The sequence below is a fragment of the Cetorhinus maximus genome, chromosome 9, assembly GCF_964194155.1.
Source record: "Cetorhinus maximus chromosome 9, sCetMax3.hap1.1, whole genome shotgun sequence".
NCBI lineage: Eukaryota > Metazoa > Chordata > Chondrichthyes > Lamniformes > Cetorhinidae > Cetorhinus > Cetorhinus maximus.
In genome coordinates, this window is record NC_135887.1 from 63,110,823 (window position 1) to 63,126,690 (window position 15,868).

Sequence of the window (15,868 nt, forward strand, 5' to 3'; positions counted from 1 at the left end):
AGTTCAGGTCCATCTCTGATTTTGGTCTGGATTTAGCTCGGGCCTATCTCTGATTATGGTGTGACTTTAGCTCCGGTGTATGCCTGATTTTCGCCTGGTTTTAGCTCCGGTCTATCTCTTATTTTGGTCAGGTTTTTGCTTGGGTCTATCTCTGATTTTGGTCTGGCTTTATCTCGGCACAGTTTCTGTTTTTGTTTCCAACTTGCGTCTATCTCTGGTTTTGGTCTGGTTTTAGCTCAGGACTATCTCTGATTTTGGTGTGGTTTTAGCTCAGGTCTATCTTTGATTTTGGTATGGTTTTAGCTCAGGTCTATCTCTGATTTTGGTGTGGTTTTAGCTCAGGTCTATCTCTGATTTTTGTCTAGTTTTAGGTCAGGACTACCTCTGATTGTGGTGTGATTTTAGCTCAGGTCTATCTCTGGTTTAGCTCGTGTCTTTCTCTGCTTTTTGTCTGATTTTAGCTCAGGACTATCTCTGGTTTTGGTCTGCTTTCAGCTCGGGTCCATCTCTGATTTTGGTCTGCCTTAGCACGGTTCCAATTCTAATTTTGGCCTGGCTTTAGGTCCGGTCTATCTCAGATTTTGGTCTAGTTTTTGCTCATCGCAATCTCTGATTTTGGTGTGGCTTTAGCTCGGGCCTACCTTTGATTTTGGTCTGGTTTTAGCTCAGGTCTATCTCTGATTTTCGTGTGGTTTTCGCTCATGTCTATCTCTGATTTTGGAATGGTTTTAGCTCAGGCCTATCTCTGATTTTGGCGTGGTTTTAGCTTACGACTATCTCTGATTTTGGTCTGGTTTTAGCTCAGTTCTATCTCTGATTTTGGTCTGGTTTTATCTCAGGACTACCTCTGCTTTTGGTCTGGCTTTAGCTCGGTGTATCTCTGATTTTTGTTTGGGTTAAGCTCAGGTCTACCTCTGATTTTGTTCTTGCTTTTTCTTGGGTCTGTCTCTGAATTTCGTCTGGTTTTATCTCATGCCTGACTCTTGTTTCTGATTGCAGCTTCCGTATGCCTCTGATTTTGGCCTGGTTCCAGCCCACTTCTATCTCTGATTTTAGTCTGGTTTTATCTCGGGTCTGTCTCTGGTTTCTGTTTGCAGCTTGGGTCTCTGTTTTTATTCTGGTTCCAGTTCAGGTCCATCTCTGATTTTGGTCTGGATTTAGCTCGGGCCTATCTATGAATATGGCGTGATTTTAGCTCAGGTGTATCCCTGATTTTGGTCTGGTTTTAGCTCCGGTCTATCTCTTATATTGGTCAGGTTTTTGCTTGGGTCTATCTCTGATTTTGGTTTGGCTTTAACTCGGTACAGTTTCTGTTTTTGTTTCCAACTCGCGTCTATCTCTGGTTTTGGTCTGGTTTTAGCTCAGGACTATCTCTGATTTTGGTGTGGTTTTAGCTCAGGCCTATCTCTGATTTTCGTCTGGTTTTAGCTCGGGTCTCTCTCTGATTCTTGTTTGGCTTAAGCTCAGGTCTATCTCTGAGGTTGGCCTGGTTTTAGCTCAGGTCTAACTCTTATTTTGGTCTGGTTTTATCTTGGGTCTATCTCTGATTTTGCTTTTGTTTTATCTTGGGTCTATCTCTGATTTTAACCTGCTTTTATCTCGGGTCTGGTTCTGGCTTTTGGTTCCAGCCCGGGTCTCTCTCTGATTTTGGTCTGGTTCCAGCCCGGGTCATGTGCCTGCCTTGTTTGTTGTGAGCTGTCTGACCCAGTCCAGTCTGTGTGTGTTTTCAGCCGCAGAGTGCCGGGGATCCGCGCGTTCATACCCTGCACGGGGTCAGTGATCGGGTCGGACACTGGATATGGTTAGACGGGGCAGAGAGCTGTCCAGCCCTGGGGGCGATGCCAGCCTGGAGCCTGGGGTCAAGGAGATGAACGAGACGTGGAAAGGGGCGATCGCCTGCCTCGGGGTTGCCTTGCTCTTCCTGATGACTATCGGAGTCCTTTACTGGCAGGTGGTGGAGAAACCGGACACTGACTGGATCCTGAAGGGCCAGTTCAGCGGGCTGGTGTGGGACAGGAAGAGCTTGTCCCTCTCGCTGAGATCTCTCAACCAGGACAAGATCTTCACTCAGATCGACCACCGGCATTTGCCGGACACTGGAGTCACTCTGCTTAAAAATCTCTGCTGGTTTAACCGAAGCCAGTTCTGCTCCACTTGGGACGGAGTGACTGAACTCCAGGTCTCACTGGAACCATTGAACCAGAGTGTGGCAGAATGTTACCGAGTGGAGTGGACACCCAGACATTGCCGAGTGGCTCTCAAGGTAAGTCAGCAGGGTCTGTTATTTGTTTACAGGCCCTGTTCCTTCTAACCAACTTGTTAATGAGATGTTACTGGGCTATGGTGCTACTGTCTAGCTCTCTACAGCAAATTGTCATCGTCAAACCCTATCCCATGGCCAAGTTTAAATGTAATAAATGGCAAGGAAACGTCACCCCATTATAGAATGAAACGTTCTATGAGTAACAGTAAAACTGGGCGATTGGAGGATTTAGGTTCAAAGGAATAATGAAGGCAGTGTGGTGTTGGCAGAGTATGTGGTTATGAAAAGGTGGTTTGAATTGGGAGAGTGCATTGATAATAATAAGATGACAAGTGCTATTGTGAAAAGAACCCCTAGGAAGGCTGATTTCCTTCCATGCAACAAATGGCAACTGTTTTCATCCTCATTTCACTGTTTCATTTTTTTACCTTCAAACTGACTTGACTGTTTCCCAATGTGGCCCTCGTAACAATTTGCTACGATCGGTTCCCAAGCGAGGCCCCCCAATTTGTTACGATCCCAATGAAATACCCCAAATTATTAACTTCCAGACAGGACCCCAATTTTGTTATGTTCCCGGGTGAGGAGGACTAAGCTGGTTCCCCTTCTTTATTCAACCCCCTCGGTTGGTCCCAACAGGGTTAATTTAGAAGGGATCCCTTCCCTCGTGGGTACCTTTTTCCAGTCCGAACATATTTATGTTTTAGAAAGAGCCAATTTAACCAGGCTTTCTTGAGTCAAAGAAAGAGTAAGTTTATTAGTTACTAAAGCCCTGAGAAAAAATAATAAAAATGCAACACACATACACACAGATCAGAAATGAGAAGTTGAGTTAAAAGTTAATAAAGATATACGAATCAGTCTTTGGCTGGTTTGTGAGGAGTAGATGGTGAAACGTTGCAGCTGTCAAGGTGGGTGATTCTGGTAGAGCTGACTTTGGCAGTTCAGCAGTTGGTTTAGAGACACTTGGTTCTGCAAGTTAGCGGAAGGAGCTGTCCTGTTTCCCTTTTTGACTGTGGCTTTGCTCACTTGCCTCCAGCCAGAGAGAGAGGAGACTTTTACCTGCAAGCTGCAGGGTTGCCTAGTTAATGTTTTTCAGCTGTGGCTCTCAATAGCGCACACTAGAACTAGAACACACAGATCAGGTTTACAGGTAGCTTTTTAACCCCTGTTCTTATGTATTCCTGGAAGGGAAAAAGCAAACATGTCTTTCGTTCAGAATCTGCTTTTTTTCGACTCAGACCATTTCCACATTCTGAGATAGAAATCAACAGGAGATGGTTCTGCTGAGATGGGGTAATCAGTCTCCATTGTCTCTGAAAACACAGGAAATTAAAGTTCAATCTTTTGCATTGCATTTCTCTCTTTCAAGTTTCTCTGTCTGAAGTAGGCCTTGACACCTTTTTGCATGCAACATTCTGTGGGCTCTCTGGACTAGTCAGTCAAGTATAATCCACACAGGAATTTTCCAGAAAATAGTTACTTTACATTCTCGGCCATGACTTCCTGAAAAAGTTCAATATGTCCATAAGTAATTTGAGGCTATGATCTGAATGTCAAAGGGAGATGGTTAGTTTGGAAATGATCATTGCCTGATACTTTGCGGCATACTTAGCACAAAGGAAGATGGTTGTGGTTGTTGGAGGCTAATCATCTTAGTTCCAGGACATCACTGCAGAAGTTCCTCAGGGTAATATCCTCAGCCCAACCATCTTCAGGTGCTTCAATGACCTTCCTCCCATCATAAGGTCAGAAATGGGGATGTTCGCGGATGATTGCACAATGTTCAGCACCATTCGTGACTCCTCAGATACTGAAGCTGGTTGGAGCCATAACTAGCACAAAGGAAGATGGCTGTGGTTGTTGGAGGTCAGTCATCTCAGTTCCAGGACATCACTGCAGGAGCTCCTCAGGGTAGTGTCCGAGGCCCAACCATCTTCAGCTGCTTCATCAATGACCTTCCTTCCATCATAAGGTCAGAAGTGGGGATGTTCACTGATGATTGCATAATGTTCAGTACCATTTGCAACTCCTCAGATACTGAAGCAGTCCATGTCCAAATGCAGCAAGACCTGGACAATATCCAGGCTTGGGCTGACAAGTGGCAAGTAATATTCGTGGCCACACAAGTGTCAGGCAATGACCATCTCCAACAAGAGAGAATCCAATCATTGCCCCTTGATGTTCAATGGCATTACCATCACTGAATCCCCCACAAACCTGGGGGTTATCATTGACCAGAAACTGAACTGGGGACTAGCCATATAAATACTGTGGCTACAAGAGCAGGTCAGAGGCTAGGAATCGTGCGACGAGTAACTCATCTTCTGCCTCCCCAAAGCCTGTCCACCATCTACAAGGCACAAGTCAGGAGTGTAATGAAATACTCTTCACTTGCTTGGATGAGTGCAGCTCCCACAATACTGAAGAAGTTGGACACCATCCAGGTTAAAGCAGTCCGCTTGATTAACACCACATCCACAACCATTCACTCCCTCCACTACTGATGCATAGTAGCAGCAGTGTGTACCACCTACAAGATGCACTGCAGGAATTCACCAATCCTCCTTGGACAGCGTCTTCCAAACTCACGACCACCACCACCTGGAAGGACAAGGGCAGCAGATAGATGGGAACACCACCACCTGGAAGTTCCCTTCCAAGACACTCATCACCCTGACTTGGAAATATATCCCCATTCATTCACTATCGCTGGGTCAAAATCCTGGAACTCCCTAACAGCACCGTGGGTGTACCTACACCACATGGACTACAGTGGTCCAAGAAGGCAGATCACCACCACCTTCTCAAGGGCAACTAGGGATGGGCAATAAATGCTGGCCCAGCCAGCGAAGCCCACATCCCATGAATGAATGAAAAAAAGCCCATGTCCAAATGCAGCAAGACCTGGACAATATCCAGGCTTGGGCTGACAATTGGCAAGTAACATCTCCAACAAGAGAAAATCTAACCATTGCCCCTTGACATTCAATGGCATTACCATAACTGAATCCCCCACTATCAACATCCTGAGGGTTACCATTGACCAGAAACCGAACTGGACTAGCCATATAAATACTGTGGGCTACAAGAGCAGGTCAGAGGCTAGGAACCCTGCAGCGAGTAACTCACCTCCTGACTCCCAAAGCCTGTCTATCATCTACAAGGCATAAGTCAGGAGTGTGAAGGAATACTCTCCACTTGCCTGGATGAGTGCAGCTCCAACAACACCCAAGAAGCTTGATAAAGCAGCCCACTTGACTGGCACCCCATCCACAAACATTCACTCCCTCCACCACAGTAGCAGCAGTGTGTATCATCTACAACATGCAGAAATTCACCAAGGCCCCTTAGACAGCATTTAACAAATCCACGACTACTACCATTTAGAAAGACAAGGGCAGCAGATAGGTGGGAACGCCATCAACTGGAAGTTCCCCTCCAAGTCACTCACCATCCTGACTTGGAAATTTATCACCGTTCCTTCACTGACGATGGGTCAAAATCCTGGAACTCCCTCCCTAACAGCACTGTGGGTGTACCTACACCACATGGACTGCAGCGGTTCAAGAAGGCAGCTCACCATCACCTTCTCAAGGACAATTAGGGATGGGCAATAAATGCTGTTGTAACCAGTGATGTCCACATGCCGTAAATGTTTAAACAAAAAATGTTATTTGTGACATATCAACCCAAGCCTCAATGTTGTCCAGGTGTAGCTGCTTGCAGGCATGGACTGCTTCAGTATCTGAATGGATGAGTCAATGTACCTGACGGTTGGGCTGCAAGGGGAAAGCCAATTCACAAGAGGCATGGGCTCCAGTCGGAGAATTATTGTAGCAGAATGCTTTACTTTAGGAGAGACTAGGAGTCTTTAATCAGGGGTGAAGATTACAAAAGTCAGGAAGTTATGCTAAATCCATATAAAGCCCCACATGGAGTTCTGTGAACAGTCCTGGGCATCACACCATAGGAAAGATATATTGGCCGTGGAGAGAGTCCAGCTTAGATTTAGCAGAATAATAACTGGACTCCAAGGATTAAATTATGCAGAGAGATTATACAAAGTAGGGTTGTATTCCCTAGAATTTAAAAAGCTAAGGAGTAATTTGACTTTTTGATTTAAAAGCTCTCAGTTTTCAAGATCTTAAGGGGTTCAGACAAAGTAAATAGAAACTGTTCCCACTGGTTGGCGAGTCTAGGACTAGGGGCATTGGGTAAAAATCAAAGGCAGACCTTTCAGGTTTACACCTCAACACAGACAAGGTGGTAGAAGTTTGGAATTCTCTTCTACAAATGGCAATTTGTGCAAGATCAACTGTTATTTTTGTATCTGAGATTGATAGAACTTTGTTAGCCAGAGCTTTTAACGGATATGTGGCAAAGGCCCATATGGAGTTAGGTTGCATGATCTGATTGAATGGTAGAACAGACTCAAGGAGTGAGATGGCCTCTTCCTGATCATAACTGGATTAACTAACTGGATTAACTGGACTGCTTTTTGGAAAAATCAGTACAGACTCAGTGGGCCACATGACCTTCTGTGCACTGTCATTCTATGATTCTATAATATTTACTGTATTTTTCATACTGGCTATGTTGAATACATAGACTACTATATACTTATCATTATAACATATGGTCTGACTCTAGTATGTGGCTATGTCATTTACACTGACTGTTATGTGAAATCACTGTGTTATATATGATGTTATGTGCAGTTGCTGTATTATTTAGACCGACTGTTCTGTGTACTCGCTGTGTTGTATACACTGACTATTATGTGTACTCTCTGTTGTATACACTGATTGTTTTGAGTATTTTCTGTGTTGGATACACTGACTGTTATGTGTACTCTCTGTGTTGTATACACTGACTGTTTTGTGTATTTTCTGTGTTGTATACACTGACTGTTATGTTCATCTTGCTGTGTTGTATACACTGATCGTTATGTTGTACTTGCTGTGTTGTATACACTGATTGTCATGTGCATTCTATGTGTTGTATACACTGACTGATATGTTGATCTTGCTGTATTGTATATATTGACTGTTATGTTGTACTTGCTGTGTTGCATACACTGACAGTTATGTTGTACTTGCTGTGTTGTGTATACACTGATTGTTATATTGTTCTTGCTATGTAATATACACTAACTGTTATATGTACTTGCTGTGTTGTATACACTAATTGTTATGTTGTTCTTGCTGTGTTGCACACTTTGTTATGTGTACTTGATGTGTTACATACACCATTTTGTTGTGTTGTATATACTGACAGAGTGTACATAAGTGCACATAACACACCAAGTATGGATAACAGTTTATACCATGCAGCAAATACAACATAACAGTTAGTGTATACAACACAACTGATGCAACATAGCAGTCAGTGTATACAACACAGAGAGTACACGTAAATAACACACAAATCATGCAAGATAGTGTGTACAGCATAGCAAGTACACAATAGTTGGTGTATATAATAGAGCGAGTACACAGGTCAGTGCACACAACACAGTGAGTACATTCAAAGGTTAAACGCAGATAAGGGTAAAAAAAATACTTATAAAGATGAAATGCATTGCAGTCCTTTAAGATATCAATGTAGGCCTGTAGCTTGTAGTTGAAGTGTTGGTTGTCTGGAAGGAAGGGTTGTGTTTAGCAGCTGCAATAGCTTCTGTAGTCAATTAGCTAGTGTTTGCCTTTTCTGATGGATTTAGTAGGTCAATCAATTTTGAGGGAGAGAGATTTCTTGGTTTCAGTAAACTACAGGCCAGTTAACTTAACATCAGCTGTTGGGAAAACGCTGGAACCTATTATTAAGGAAGTGTTAACAGCGCACTTAGAAAAGCATAGTATTATTAGAACAAATAAACATGGTTAACTAAGTGGAAATCCTGTTTGACAAATTTATTAGTGTTTTTGGAGAATGTAACTACTAGGCTAGATAAAGGGGAGCCAGTAAATGTAGTATACCTGGATCTCCAAAAGGCATTCAATAAGGTGCTATACAAACCATCAATAGGCAAAATAAGGGCTCATGGAGTTGGGGGTAGTATTTTAGCAGGGGTAGAGGGTTGGTTAACAGATAGAAAGCTGAGAGTGGGCATAACCACAGCTTTTACAGGTTGGCAGGCAGTGAATAGTGAAGTGCCACAAAGATCAGTGCTGGGGCCTCGGCTATTTACAATCTATATTAATGCCTTAGCTAAAGAGGCAAAGGGTAATGTATCAAAGTTTGCTGATGATACCAAGCTAGGTGGGAAGGTAAGCTGTGGGAAGGACACAGAGAAGCTGCAAAGAGATATAGAAGGGTAAATGAGTGGGCAACAAGGTGGCAGATGAAGTATCATGTAGGAATCTGTGCAGTTATTCACTTTGGTCGTAAGCATAGAAAAGGTGTGAAACTTTTAAGTCTTGATGTTCAGGGAGACTTGGGTGTGCTTGTACAAGGAATGTAGAAAGTTAGCATGCAGGTATAGCAAGCAATTAGGAAGGCAAATGGCATGTTGGCCTTTATTGCAAGAGGTTTAGAGTACAAGAATAAAGAAGTCTTGCTACAGTTGTACGGGTTTAGGTGAGACCACATCTGGAATACTGTTCGCAGTTTTGGTCTCCATATTTAAGAAAGGATATACTTATGCTGGAGGCAATACAGTGAAGGTTCACTAAATTGGTCCTTGGGAGGAGGGGATTGTCCTGTGATGAGAGGCTTAGTAAATTGGGTTTATATTCTCTGGAGTTTAGAAGAATGAGAGGCGATTTCATCGAAACCTACAAAATTCTGAAGGGCTTTGATTTGATAGGGCAGACTCTGAGAGATTGATTTCCCTGGTCGGGGAATCTAAAACACAGGGCAACAGCCTCAGGATAAGGGAACGATCATTTAGGACTGAGATGAGGAGAAATTATTTCACTCAAAGGGTTGTGAATCTTTGGAATTCTCTACCCCAGAGGGTTGTGGATACTCCACCATTGAATACATTTAAGGCTGGGATACACAGATTTTTGGTCTCTCAGGGAATTAAGGGATATTGAGAGCGGGCTGGAAAATGGAGTTGAATCCCAAGATCAGCCATGATCAGATTGAATGGTGGAGCAGGCTTGATGGACCATATGGTCTACTCCTATTTCTTCTGTTCTTGTCATCTTCACTAGTTCCGCAGTTACAATACTTGAAGATTGCTTAGATTCTTTTCAGTAGAACAGCAGTTGATTTCTGGATACCTTCTTCTTTGCTCTACCTTGGCTTAGAGCCCTCTCTGAGATGTCTCTCAGAGTTCTTCCTGGGGGTTCTGCACACATTGCTTACTCAGCCTATCTTTATCACAACCAACGCAAAATGGCTGCTTTGTTAATTGTAAATGAGCCATTGTTCCACCAGGCAAAGAAGTTAATTATGTTGAGATCCTCTGAAGTCCCTTCCTGTCTCCTGTTCTCTCAGTAGCTAAGGAGTCTTCATGCCTTTAGAAGATTCAATGGACAACCCAGGAGGAATCTTGCATTTTAATCATTCTGTGATCAGGTCTGGAGATAAGAGTCTGACAAGGTTTGAACAAACACAGAAAAGTGCCAAGATGTCTGTCAATTCCTCCATTTGCAAAAATGTAATTTTAAGATAGTTGTCCTTAAAATCTATAATATTATAATCACACATTCATTATATACCTCGCGCCTTACAGGAAAAAAAATTGAAATATATTTTAATTTTTTACAGAATTACATTGTGGAAGCAAAAGATAAAGAAATACGCAGAGTTTTTTTTTCCTACACACAGATAGCTAATGCAATGCAGCCTTCCTCTTAGATTTTCCAGTTAAGTTTTGTCTGAGAATTCTCTTTTTTTCCCAATTTTTAACAACAGTTTTTACTGATCTTAACTTTGGACCTTTTCTGGTCTCTGTATTTGTAGCTTTCTCATCATTGAGGCCTACGAAGAATGTGCCAGACAAACCTGAAGCTGAATCATTTGCTGCTTCTTCACCTGGATGCATTTCCTATTCACTTCCCAGACTTAAAGCTTTTAAATCCTCCTTTAGAGATAGCAAGCAGCAATGGTCTCTTTCTGTGTCAGTAACTCATCCCTTCTTTGGTTAAAGTCTCTTTTTGCTATTATGAGAATGTCATTAAAATACTTTTTATGTTCCAGCAAAAAGAATTGATATTCTTGTTTTCTTTATTCATTTTACGGGGTGTGGGCTTCGCTGGCTAGACCAGCATTTGTTGCCCATCCCTAATTGCCCTTGAAAAGGTGGTGGTGAGCTGCCTTCTTGAACCACTGCAGTCTATGTGGTGTAACAGCACCCACAGTGCTGACAGGGAGTGAGTTCCAGGATTTTGACCCAGCAACAGCGAAGGAACGGCAATATATTTCCAAGTAGGATGGTGAGCGGTTTGGAGGGGAACTTCCAGATGGTGGTGTTCCCATGTATCTGCTGCCCTTGTCTGGTTTGTTCTTTGAACAGTTTAAAATCTCTCAGTTTTTTCTCATTCCACTCAGATCGGATTTTATTTCATTCTTTTCGAGTGGCTGACAGCTTCTGTGTTTTGGGTTTTTGCTTTATTGTCTAACACTTTGAGCCTGCCTTTTAATTCGCATTTCGGTTTATTGAAGTCATGTTTCAAATTGAGTTCAGTGACTTCTATTTCTGCAGCTGTATTCTGAGACTCCACACTGATAGGTGTGGTTAATTTCTGTGCTGTCTTAGCACAGACAGATCCATTTGATTCAATGTTAGCTGCCATTAACCCTTTTGGGTCACTCTGAGGCCTCAATTCTTTCTGGCATGAATTTTGATTTGAAACTTCTGTCAATCCCTTTTCTCCCTCTTTCAACTCACTTGGTTTGGCTTCAGCTCTTTTAACACTCAAGTGATTTCCCTCAGGCTCTTAACTAAGTAGAGCTTCTCCCTCACTGCCCCTTGGCCTGCTTGGGGACTTAACTGGTGCCAGTTTACTTCTGTGGGCTTTTGCTAAGACATTTCAACCTTCAAGAGTTGAGTTGCCCCCGTTAGGCTTCTGTACCTTTTTTCAGCCGTCTGCAACCCTACAAAATTTTGCTGAAACTGGACTGTTATTGGGCTTTGAAGAGTAACACCTTCCAGTCTGTGAGGCCGTTTTTAGTAAGACGTTGATTCCCTGCATGGGTGAACTTGAGATTACATCCACCGTCACCAGCCTGGTAATGAGTTCATTCTTTTCAGTGAATTTTCATTATTGGAACCTAAATACCTTCTCCAGTTAGTCTTTGACTTTCACTCTAGAATTTGTCCTGCCTCTGGGTGGGAAACCCTCAATTCTGCCAGCCACCTGTGTGTGTAAGCAACTGGTGTCCCAGAGTATAGTAATCTCCTTTCCCAGTTCTTTGGAACAACTAGGGGCCATTTACCCTTTACACATGAGATCCTGGTAGGTTTCTGTGCCTTCCTTCGCATTTACACAAAGGATTATGATTTTACTGACTATTGGCAGAATCGTCCCAGATTTGCACTAATTGGAGTAGCGGCTGGGATAAGGACGTTTTACCCACTGGCCGCAATGGCGGCTTTTCATGCCGTATTGTCCCATTCCCGGTACGCCCCACCTCATTAATTATGCATTCCCGGGAGACATACCAGGTCGCTGATTCCACTGCCCCACCATCACCTCAGGCCTTCAGTAAACCAGGCGCCATATTTAAAGGCTGCCCCTGCAGAGAGCTAGCACTCTTCTGGGGATAGGAAGCCGCTGGGGACTGATGGTTGCCAAAAGGAGGAAACATGCTGCCCCAAAATTTAGTGACACCTCCCTCAAGCCTGGGAGCTGTGGAGGCCTGCCATAAAGTCTTCCACCCCCGCTCTGGGTGAAGACCAGCAAGCAAGGTCAGCAATCCAGCATGGGGGGGCGGTGGAAGTGATGGTCAGCGCCAACACCCTGCAAAAGAGAACAGCCACCCATTGCAGAAAGAGGATGAATGATCTCCTCCATCCCGTCAGGGTAAATCAATCTTCTCATCACTTTCATCTCACACACTCACAAACCCATCACACTTCCAAAGAGACCTCACTCACTGTCAGCTCAAGGGACATCACCATTCACTCTCTCATCCACACCTTCATCTGTCCTGCGGATCATCCCGTCCATGGCACCACTCAGCACCCATACATATGCCAGGCATCCTCATTATCTGGCCTCGCAGGCGTCCTGCTTACACACTGTGTTATGATGTGGCAGATGATATGTGTCAGGTGGAGCAAATCCACAACGGAAACTTGGATGCTTTATCACAACGGTTTTGCAATTTGTATTTATTACGAGATGTGTACATTGAATTCAGAAGTAATAAGTCCACCAAGTCCTTTAGAGATTTTTTAAAAATAAAATATTTATTAACAAAATAAAAGATGTCAGGCACATTCAGAAGGCTACAATTACTACAATAATAACTCCTAAAATTCCTAATTATCCTGACCCTTAGTTAAATTCCCTTTAGGGCAATGGTCCACAATAGATTTTAGATTTAAAACAAACTCAGCAAGTTAACACAATACCGTGGACAGTGGAATTCCAAATGGCTTTTCTCCAGCTTCAGTTTCATTAGATAGCAGACTTATGCACAAATGGGTGGAGGCTTCATTAAGACTATTTCACACAGTAAGACTATTTCTTTCTTGTCAGGAAGATATAATAATGCTATTGGAATTTATTGTAAAATAGTGATATCTGTGCCTGTGTGTGTGTGTGCATGTGTGTGTATGACTTAATTGGATTAAAGGCAGCTGCTCTGAAGGCTTTGCTGTAAACATGGTAAACATGGGGGAGGTTCAGAATGTAAGGTGTAAAAGGACATTTGCATTTTTAAATAAACCAGACTAGATTGTTTTCAAAGGAGGACTGAAATCTGTCACCTAGTCGGGTGAAGTTTAGAAACAGTGTGTTCATTTTTCCCAAATATTACTGATAAAACATAGTGCTATGAAAGATTTTTATTATCAGACATAATGAGACAATAGAAATTTGCATTCAAAGGGGAAAATATGTATAAAGGACAGAAGGCTGTGTGTAAGGGAAAGCAGTCTAAGATTCAACAAGTGTGAAATGCCTTCAGCCTATATGTACCAAGCTGCTGCCTCCAGGGACTGAAGTTAAGAGAACTCACTTTGAATTCAACTGTTCAGGGTATTGTTTACATTGCCTGGGTCTTTTATAATTTGTGTTTTGTTGTTGCCTTAACAAAGGTGTAACTGGGAACCAGATAAACTATGGAATTTAGAAGTTATTTTAGCAGTAATTTGTAGACATATGTATGTGCTTACAATCTTTTCTTTTATTAATAAATGTTTAATTTAGTTTTATAAAAACCTCATAAGACTCAGTGGTCTTATTATTACTGAATTCAAAGCCCACATCTCGAAACATACAAATTGAAAATTAGTTGTGACAGTTATTTAAAGTTTCCCTTTGAGATATTAACAACTTAGCATTTACCATCTGCTGTGTCATAACATGGTTGGGGGGGTCTTTATGGGATATATTTGAAATTCCTTAATTGGTTTGGAATTGGTGAACCTTGAGGTTACGAATATGAGAAGCATTTTGAATTCAGGAGTTGGCGTGAGGTTTTTTGAAGTGATGAGACTACAGTATGGTTTTGGCAGTTGCTCAGACTCGTCTGAGTGTTCAAACTATAACTTTGGCTGGTTTACAAAAGGTAACTAAATATAAGTTATTGGAATTGGTGGATAAATTACAATTGGTGTTACCTGCAGGGGTGAAGAAAGCAGATATAATTGAAGGGATAGCACAGCATTTGAATTTGGTAGTGAAACCTGACACAAGTGAGTCACAGCTGGAGGTAGTGAGACTTCAGTTAGAAATGAAGAAGCTTGAACTTGAACAAGCAAAGGAAATGAAAAAAAAATCTTGAGCTAGAAGCAGCAGAAAAGGAAAGGGCAGAAAAAGAAAAAGAAAGGGCAGAAAAAGAAAAGGGAAGGGCATTTCAAAGAGAACAAGTGGAGAGGCAGGATTAAAAAAGGAAGCTGGAACTGCCAAAAGAAAAGGATAAAGAAAGGGAGGCAAGGGAAAGAGAGGAGGAAAGAGAAAAGGCATACCAGCTTAAAAGGCTGGAAGTTAAAAATAGAGATCTCAGATTCTGAGGAAAGTTCTGATGAGGAAAAAATGTCTACCCTAAAACCCAATGGGGAGATGTTCAAATTTGTATAAGCTCTTCCAAAGTTTGAGGAAAGAGATTTGGAAGCATTCTTTATTTCATTTGAGAAGATAGCTAAATAGATGAAATAGCCAACAGGAAAACTGGACATTGTTGCTACAATCCAGGTTGGTGGGTACAGCACATGAGGTTTATGCTTCACTGTCAGAAGAAATGTCAGTGAACTCTGATGTAATAAAAAAGGCTATTTTGAGTGCATATGAGTTGGTTCCTGAGGCATATAGGCAGAAATTTAGGAATATGAGAAAACAGCCTGGGCAAACTTATATTAAGTTTGAAAGGGTAAAACAAAGTAATTTATACAGGTGGATATGGGCATTAAAGGTAGAGACAACCTATGCAGCTCTTAGAGAGGTAATTCTTTTGGAAGAATTTAAAGATTCAATCCCTTCGGTAATGAGAACTCCTGTGGAGGAACAGAGAGTTCAAATGGTAAGACAAGCAGCAGAGATAGCTGATGATTATGAGTTAGTTCATAGAGCTAAACCTTTCTTTTGTCACTTTTAAATCAGAAAATGATAGAAAGTGGGAAGGTGAAAAGAAGGTGGGTGGCCTGGGAAGAGGAGTAGGTGGAAATTTGCAGGAAGTTTTTTTCTCAGAATAAAAAGGAAGGTGCTGAGGGTAGAAGTGACATTCAGAAATTGAGGTATTTTCATTGTAATAAAGTTGGACACACAAGGTCAATGTGCTGTAAATTGCAGAGAAAATCTGTTGGAATTATGGGGATGCAGAAAAGTTCTGGAAGTAAAAGTACTGTGGGTCCTGAGGTTCAGGCACAGGAAAAAACAGTGGTTTGTACAGGTAAAATAGGAGAATCAGTGATAGCTAAAAAAGAGGGAATGTATTCAGAATTTACCCAAGAGAATTTTGAGGAGCAGGTTGCAGAAATGTTGAAAGATTTTGTTTGTACAGGGAAAGTCTTTCCATGCGTATAGGGTGGAGTAGGTAAAGATGTTAAAAATTTAAGATACACAGGGGCTAGTCAATCCTTAATGTTGTGGGATAGTGATATTTGTTGTTCAGAGGGGTGTTGCAAGAACAGGTGATAATAAGTGGGGTTCATGGAGATGCTAAACCTATTCCCTTGTGGAAAGTAAATTTAAAGAGTAAGTGGAAAACAGGTGAGGTGACTGTTGGAGTGGTGAAAAACTTGCCCATTGCAGGAGTTCAATTTATCTTGGGTAATGATATAACTGATCACAAATGATGCCTATGATAGTTAAGCAGCCTGTAGAGATGTCTTCAACAAAAGTGTTGCAGAGAGAGCATCCTGGATTGTTTCCAGATTAAATGAGATCAAGATCATAGGCTCATAGGTTGAAACAAGATGAGCAGAAAGTTCAAAGACAGGGAGCAGATGTTGAAGTCCAATTATCTGGCACTGTGTTTGATAAC

General features: G+C 42.1%; 1 protein-coding gene across 1 annotated transcript in view; it reads left to right on the plus strand.

The window, feature by feature from the left end:
- The first annotated feature begins 1,722 nt into the window (after positions 1-1,722).
- LOC144685056 (SITS-binding protein) overlaps positions 1,723-15,868 on the plus strand; it is a 228,798-nt gene continuing 214,652 nt past the window's right edge. Inside the window, exon 1 of the mRNA XM_078549590.1 lies at positions 1,723-2,263. Within this exon, the coding sequence (XP_078405716.1) occupies positions 1,799-2,263 (465 nt within the window). The 5' untranslated portion in view covers positions 1,723-1,798. The remainder of the gene's footprint in view (positions 2,264-15,868) is intronic.